The sequence below is a fragment of the Echiichthys vipera genome (assembly GCF_963691815.1).
Source record: "Echiichthys vipera genome assembly, chromosome: 18".
Lineage (NCBI taxonomy): Eukaryota > Metazoa > Chordata > Actinopteri > Perciformes > Trachinidae > Echiichthys > Echiichthys vipera.
In genome coordinates, this window is record NC_139843.1 from 21,455,056 (window position 1) to 21,463,511 (window position 8,456).

Here is an 8,456-nt window from a genome sequence, read left to right on the forward strand (position 1 = left end):
GCCTAAACCTAACCATTTATTCTGAAATACTGTTATTTTTACCGTTCAGAATTTGATAGAATATACTATGGCTATACCACTGATGTACTTGCACGTTGTCGTTTTTTTAAATATCCATGGCACTGCAATAAAAATCTGTATTTTGTTAAAAAAGCAGTGATCAAAAGGAAGTGTAGAGGCCACAGCTTTAAATGACTTCAGCACATCTGACATCTCTAGTTTCTCACACTGCTCTGGTTTGATCTTGGTCCATTCTGACTCAGTCTCTTCCACAGTTCAGTAAATGTAGTGGGTTTCTTACACATTACTTTGTCGCTGAGGATTTTCCAGAGATTCCCTATGGGGTTTTTAATGGAGTCTTGTGGTTTGATTAGAGCATAGAGAATGGCTTCAGTTCCCCATCGACAGCAGTTAATTACTTAGCTTCTGTGCCTCACCACCTGTGTTTTTTTCCTAACTGGGAGCGAGCCAACCGCCATCTACTTTAGGTAAGTAAGTACCTTATACAACCCCCCACACAAAAAATCTGAACTAGTGCTTTAATATCGCTTTAATATTCAATACCATATGCAAAACTGCAGTAGGGAAATATGGTGTTTATTTGTTAAACTGTTGTTTTTTATGTATCACAGGACATGTGATGCAGAAGTAACTATTTACAGTATATTTTGTGTTTACAAGTGCAAATAATTAATTAGTAGCCTAAAAAATTAATACATACAGTATGTAGCCCCCCATGGTGAGATTGGATAAAAAAAAAAGAATGCATGGCCACGTGATAATAAGAGAGATTCTTACACAGTCCTACCATTACTGTAGTAGTTGGAAATAACAAACTTGTCCTCTATCAACAGATTAGCTGTCATCGCTGATTGAGCAATGTTTGTCCCAGCTGTGCACTGATGAACTTCATCAACAACCTTTCAGATCTGGGGTGGCCAATGAGATGTCAGGGCCACCCCCTAAAATCGCCATTGTCTCCACGGTCCTTCCAGCTGCTGAATGAAAAGCATATTCCTTGTGTTTAAGTCCATGCATTTAGAGCAGCTGAATTAAGTGTCCCTTGCTAAGAATGACTCCATGCCCAACCCCAAGTGACTTAAAGGTTAAATATGGAGAATGAGCTGAACAGCTCCGTCTAGTGTCCAAAGATCGTAGTTGCAAAAACAAAAAATAACTCCAGCAGTCTTGTTGCCAGGTCTGGAGACAGACCCGGCCCAATAGCCTACAGGAGACTGGAGTCGGTTTGAGTCTGTTTGAACCCGTCCCCTCCAGCAAATCTCACCATAAACACAAGGATTAGAGGAGTTTGACTGACAGTTAGTGTTAGCCGTTAGCATAAGCTGTTACAGCTAAGTAAAGATGAAAGTGATGTTACCGATCACGGAGAAACGTAGCCATTTGGGCGTGAGTTTTAATGCCGTTGAACTCCTTTCTTTCAGTCCATGGAGTGAATGCCTTTCCTATATTGACTCTGGTTTTTGCCTGTCTCCGCTCACTCAGCTGCTGGGACAAATAAGCAGCTGCACGATTGGCAAACTCCATTTCACCCAGAGCTAGCCTACCGTAGCTGCACCCAACAACAGTCCCCAAAGCAATTTCAGTCAAAAGCAACTGGACTTGGTTATTAGTCCAGTTGCTTTTGACTGAAATTGCTTTAGAAATATAGATGACCTGGACAAATGAGAACATTCACAGGCTTACCCAACAACAGCCAACCCTGGCAACCGGCTATGCCCAACGCTATTGGCTGCTACAATGGAGAACAGAACAGAACGAACAGAAAGTCACTGTCAACCTCCTAAAAAAACAAACAAACACGTTTGTTTGTTATATATATATATATATATATATATATATATATATATATATATATATATATATACCATATATATTTTTTATGGAAAAGCAATACTTTCATTCTGTACCCCTGAAAATGCCCCATGGGTGTGTGTGTGTGTATAGCTTTTAATAAAGATTCTACATATTCAGCCTTTAAGTATGTCATTTTAATTAATTCCTGTATTAAAATGAAATGAGGTTAATTCAAACTTGTCCCTGTTAACAATCAACAGTCTGCATGGAAATGACTGCAATAATTAAGTTGTGGCCACGCATGAACTACCCGGTGGCCATGGTAACTATCTCGTGGTCAGGAGATAAGAAGGTGGCCACGCGTTCTTTTTTTAATCCAACTTCACCGTGGTTTCCGTAAATACATCCTACTACTGGGTACAAATAACGGCCTTTCTGTAATACCCGGGTCATTTCACTTATTTTTCCGACCTGCTGTCCCCTCGTGGTGCACCAAGCCGTATAAAAAAGCAAGTCCCGTTACTTTTAAAGCCACCTCGAGGGGTTTAGATTTGCATGCGGGGACATGTGAGCTGTATTTACGCCCTGATTGGAGCCAATGAACAGACAGCGTGAGTCACGGGGGCTGGAGCTCTGGCTGCGGACGGCTTCATCCCGCACAGTCCGGGCTCTCCGCGCATTATTCCCCAACGGCTGCGCACCATGGCCGGATCCTCTGTGACCGACAGCTCAGCGCAGCGTATCGGCTACATCACCCGGGTCCAGAGCTTCAGCGCCTGTCACCGACTCCACAGGTAGCGCGTCGGTCTTCCGCTCTTTATTAAGACTTAACACTGACTCTGGTTCATGTCGATGGAAGCTGAGAGCAGAGACCAGACTGAAGGGTTGTGCTTCTAAATGTTACCGATCCATGTTCAGCCTACTGTTGTACATTTCTCCTAAATAATAATAATAATAATAATAATAATAATAATAATAATAATAATAATAATAATAATAGTTGCATCCGTCTAGCGGGATTTGTAGTTCTTTTACATCCCCATCTGCGACTCATTGTAGGCTAGAGGCGCTGGTGTTGCCTTCAAGTGCTGTTGGCGATGTAGTAAAAAGGAACTTCCTGTAACAACGTAATAAGTAATTTGAGCTAATTTAGTTAATAATGGACTAATCCTCAACAAAAGAGTTATACATATTTGTAAATTACCAAAAAGGGCTTTGTTAACATGCAAGTAATGATTGTTTTCAGTGTTGATTGATCTCGGTTAACTGATTCATCATTTGGTATATACAATGTCAGAAAATAGTGACTGATGTCTATCCCAGTCCCAGGTCCATGGTGGTGTCTTTGAATGTCTTGTTTCTCAGTCCCCAACCCATAAATATTCAGTTTAATATGATAAAAGAGAGAGAAGAGCAGCAGATCTGCACATTTGAGGGCCTGAGAATAGCCTCTTCTGACATATTTGAAAGAAAACTTACATTAACAATGAATCAGTTATCAAAATAGTACATAATCGATTATTGTTCTATTGATTGATGAATCAAGTAGTCAACTAATTGTTGCAGCTCTAGCTATATTAACGTAAAGCTAACAGATGTGCTGTCAGTCAACAATCTTCAGTAAATCGTGTCATAAGTCATTTATAAGCATTAGGCTAAACGATTTTTCATCAGAAAGACATTTATAATGTGTGTAAACCAATAATTAGGCTATATTGCTAATGTTCTTATTTTGTTAACATTTATTTAATATGTAAAATAAATATAAGTTTATTTATTCTGTTGCATAGATTTGCTCCAGTTTCCTGACCTCTCAACTAAAACAGCAGTAATTAATACATTGCTTGAAATGGCTGCAACTAACACTTATTTTCATTCATTTCTTGATTAATCGATATAAATATGCTCATCAGAAGTTCCCAGAGCCCCAGGTGACGTCCCCACATGTCATGTTTTGTCCGGCCAACAGTCAGTTTAATATGATATGAAACAGAGAAAAGCAGTAAATACGCAAATTTGAGAATTTGAAACGCGAGAAGGGTTGGAGATTAAAAAATGACTTAATTACAATTTATTACAATCTACAACTTCTAAAATCTGATGTTTGATTGTGTGAGATGCACCTGAAGGCAGCATTATTTAACTTAACACATGTCTCATTTAAATTGTTTGAAAATCCTGGGTCACACACATGATTGGAAACAAAAAGACGATTTGTGCAGCAGGTTTTGATAACTGTTGCTTCAATCCCTTTCCAGCATTCACTTGAGTGACGAGGAGAATAAAAGAGTTTATGGAAAATGCAACAATCCCAATGGTCACGGACACAATTACAAAGGTGTGTTACCTTCCTTTATTTCCCTCAGTTATGTAGCACATTAAATGTGGTGTGAAACAATGTGCAGCTGCTTTTCAGTGTCTTCCATTCATTCAATTCTCTCATTTCAGTGGAGGTAACAGTGCGTGGAAAGGTGAGTATCCATCCAGCACGGAAGAAATAAATCATAGATCAGTGCTGTTTTAATCTTTGAGACATTTCTTTAAACAATCACATCACTCGTCACCAGCTAGTTGTCATTTTGACCCTGAATTCTCAGAACTTTGGACGTAGTGACCTGAAATAGAGTTTACATTCTATGATTTCTTTGGTGATTTTGTTCAGGCTGATGCAAATGTTTTTAAGGCTCAGTATCTGATATAAATTAAACAAATAATTGAATAACTTAAGAAGAATTCAAGAGCACATTTCAGTATTTCCCTACCGCCCTTTTGCATTTCCAGCTGTGTGGAGGACCAGAATGAATGCACCTCATTTATTTGGGGCCTCTAAGTTAATGTTATTTGACAAAAGTATAACAGAACACTTGGATTACTAACCGACAGGAAACAAAATCCGAACTTCTAGACGATGTGTAAACATGTTGGATGTAGGACGTATGTGACGCAATAATCATATGTTTAACCTTCATCCTGCGAATGTCTGTAGATTGATTGTCTGACGGGCATGGTCCTGAACTTGACAGACTTGAAGAGGTGCATTGAGGTAAGACCATCTCGACAAGTGAAGAAGGAGGCGTGCGTGTGTGTGTGTGTGTGTGTGTGTGTGTGTCAGGGAGAAATGTGGTCCTACCGGCACAGGTGGTTTCAAGTATTTATATACACGCACAGGACCTATACACAGGGCTGTCAAAATTGACCAAAGAAAGTATGTTCAAATATTCTCTAATACAGTGGTTCTCAAACTTTGTCATGATGTACTAAGTCCCACCACTAAGACCATGTCAGTGTTTTCAAACCAATCGTTTTACCTCTGCTCACTACCTTACTATCACAGTTTAGTTCATAACTCCTAAATGTGACTACGAAGCAGCCTGCTTTATATATACATATATATTTTTTTAATGAATTTATTTCAGACGGACAAAAAAGAAAGAATACAAAACGATACAAAATTAAATTGGTTCCCAAATAAGAGGGGGAAAAAAACATATACAATAAACTCTGCCTAAAAAGGAGTAGGAAGAAGTTTATGCTTATTTAATCCGAACCCTTTTTCACAATCCAGTGTTTGCTATAATCTACATCTACCTACATCATTTATCTACTATTTGTACAATTTGTCATTTTAACTATACAAAAATAAATGTTATACAATTTCATAAATAACATATAATATAATATATGTATATATAAAGTACTATCATATAATTCATAGGCCTTCATATAAAAATCCATAGAAACACAGCTACATAAACACACACACACACACACACACACATTTATATCTATATGTAAATATACATATATATCCCATATTTATATATTTATTTATTACAGGGCCATAATCTCGTATCCTATCAGGTGGATCAGGTGGACCTCTTATTGCTAATCTCTGCAAAATATCAACTAAAAATATAACTTTTACAATTCAACGTCACGTTCACTTTTTAGCAACATAATGGATCATCACCACATTAGCCATTCTTGAAACCATTATAGGGAAGAATGTTCTCTTCATAGCTAGCTGAACTATAGTAACATGATAAAGCAGGTGGTCACCTACTCATGTTAGATTCAGGAGCTGGACTTTCCACCTCCTGTAGACTGATATATACATATATTTAAATGTCATGTTCTCCACAGTTATACCAGTCTGTTCATCAGGAGTCTCCTGATTTGACTGATATTTGAGTGTCTGAGCTGCAGGTGATCTACCTCTTGGCAGACTGCAGGAAAAGCTACTAGAAAGGCCCGCCCCAGTGTTTCCCCTACCATTATATTTAGGGGGGGCGTAAAAATATGTTGCACTGATTCCCAAGTGATTTCTTATTCGCCAAATCAAGTCCTCATTTAAAGTGAAATTCCTGTGCAAAATCATCCAGTGGTCATTTTCGGCATTTACATACAACAAATAAGCCATCCAGACAGATTTTTTCGTGTAACAAATATTAACGGAGAAATCCGGGAGAGTCGCTAACTGCCCGACGTAGTTAACACTGATTAGCTCAGGGCAGTATGGTGAAGGCATTAAAATGGCTTTTTTAACCACTTATACTGCTCAGAATAACAGCAAACCTCTACAGCAGCATGAGAAGAGTCCTGACACATAAAACAAAGCACCAATGGACTCCTTCCTATTGGATTGACTTTGGTAATTGACTTGAATGGACTTTACTATGAGAGGAGCTGGTACAGGGGCCAGTAGGTAAGTCTTTCAAAACACTCTTTTAATAAACTCTGGGTTCACTAACTACGTTATTGGTGCTTTGTTTTATGTGCAGGGACTCTTATCATGCTTCACATCAAATGTTTTCATTTGTTTAAAAACAAATCACATTTGTTTGTACAAATGTGATTTTATTTGTTTAAAAATGTCATGCAGAGCTACAGATTTTTTTTACGCATTTGAATTTATTTTTCACATTGACACATTTGAATGTATTCGTACAAATCGTTAAATCAATGTGTCATGTCAAACAATGTATTTGACCCTATTTGGTATATACCAATATATATATATATATATATATATATATATATATATATATATTTGGTATATATTCCTTTAATTTGGAAACAAAATAGGGTCAAAGACTCTGAGTGATTTCATGAATGACTGATTCCATCCTGCAGGAAGTCATCATGATCCCACTGGACCATAAAAACCTGGATAAGGATGTCCCATACTTTGCCAGTGTTGTCAGGTGAGTTTCCTTCTCAGCTGCTTTCACAACAGCTCCTATAGATTACATATGCACATTACACTGACCACTTCCTTGTTCCTCTCTGTTTTATTAGCACAACTGAAAACGTTGCTGTTTACATCTGGGACCACATGGTGAAGGCGCTCCCACCCAGCCTGCTCTACGAGATTAAGATTCATGAGACTGATAAAAATGTTGTCGTTTATCGAGGAGAGTAGAGTGTCTGTGTAATGTGATGTTTGATTCGGTAACCCTCGACGTGAACAGGTGCCATCTCTATAACCGCACTGTTTGCCTGCTGGTTACTGCAGACTTTGGTTAGTTGGATTAATGCAGGTTTATGAAGGCTGGTAAATTCTATTTTCAACGATATTGTTTGTTAAATACTGTGAAGATACACCATATCTACTCAATAAAGTTAAGTTGAAGTTAACTAAATGGAGTAAATATAAATGAAATGAGAAAACAAAGGAACACCTAAATAAAAGTATTCTGTGTGAATTTTACTATAATTCATTTATGGGTGCCTTTCTGAACACTCAAGGTCGCTTACAAAATCAAACAATAAAAACAATCAGACAATTAAACTTCATGATAATACGTATAATGGTAGAAGCAAAGAGAAAATGGTGGGGTCATTCCAGTCTTAACAGAGAAAAAGAAATTAAAGGGAGTAGGCCTGTCTGAAAAGGTGGGTTTTCAGGTTTTCAGGTGGGTTGAAAGTGGTAAAGCAAATAGTGTTGTCACATGAAAAGCCGCTTTTTCAACTTGTAGCTGGAGCGTGGTCCACTCAGGTGTGACGACATTCCCTGTTCTGACCTCCAGCTCATCGTAAATTGAACGCAGCATTTTCTTCCCCACTTCCACTGTGTCAGGGTAGAATTAGTTTTGATGCCAGGAAAGAAGACCGGAGTCCGGTATGTGTATGTGCTATAGTGCATAAACATAGAGATAAAGATTCACACCAGCCAGGAAATGCAATGTGTTACCCAGTGACAGGGAGCATTAGAGGATAACTCCCACAGCTGTGTCTGCAACCTGCCAGAAGGCGAGGTACAAGACGCCGAGAGAAAATAAGGCGTGTAGGGCAGATAACTGCCTGCAGAAGCAATCAAACAGAAAGTCCTGCTATTGTAGCTTTCCGCTATGATAAAGAGGGATTGATTCATTAACTACACTGCTACTACACTACACTAAACTGTCTAGGGAAATGAAATATTCCTGACATATTTCTAATCTAGAGCTCACAGCTCATGAGTCCTTCCCATAAGGCAGGTGCAAACCCCCCCCCCACACACACACACACACTTTTAAAAATATATATTTCTTTAATTGAACTTTGCAGACAGCCAAAAAAGAAAAAGTACAACAGTTGTATAGTGCATCAGTGCGTCTGCCTTAAAGTGAAACAGCAAAAGAAAAACCCCTACATAAATC

General features: G+C 38.4%; 1 protein-coding gene across 1 annotated transcript; it reads left to right on the forward strand.

The window, feature by feature from the left end:
- Window positions 1-2,484: 2,484 nt before the first annotated feature.
- pts (6-pyruvoyltetrahydropterin synthase) lies at window positions 2,485-7,396 on the forward strand. The gene is made up of 6 exons (XM_083933306.1): window positions 2,485-2,609; window positions 4,074-4,153; window positions 4,264-4,286; window positions 4,802-4,858; window positions 6,949-7,019; window positions 7,114-7,396. Exons 1-6 carry the CDS (start codon window positions 2,518-2,520, stop codon window positions 7,235-7,237), a joined length of 447 nt encoding a protein of 148 aa, XP_083789432.1. The 5' UTR covers window positions 2,485-2,517; the 3' UTR covers window positions 7,238-7,396.
- The last annotated feature ends 1,060 nt before the right edge of the window (window positions 7,397-8,456 follow it).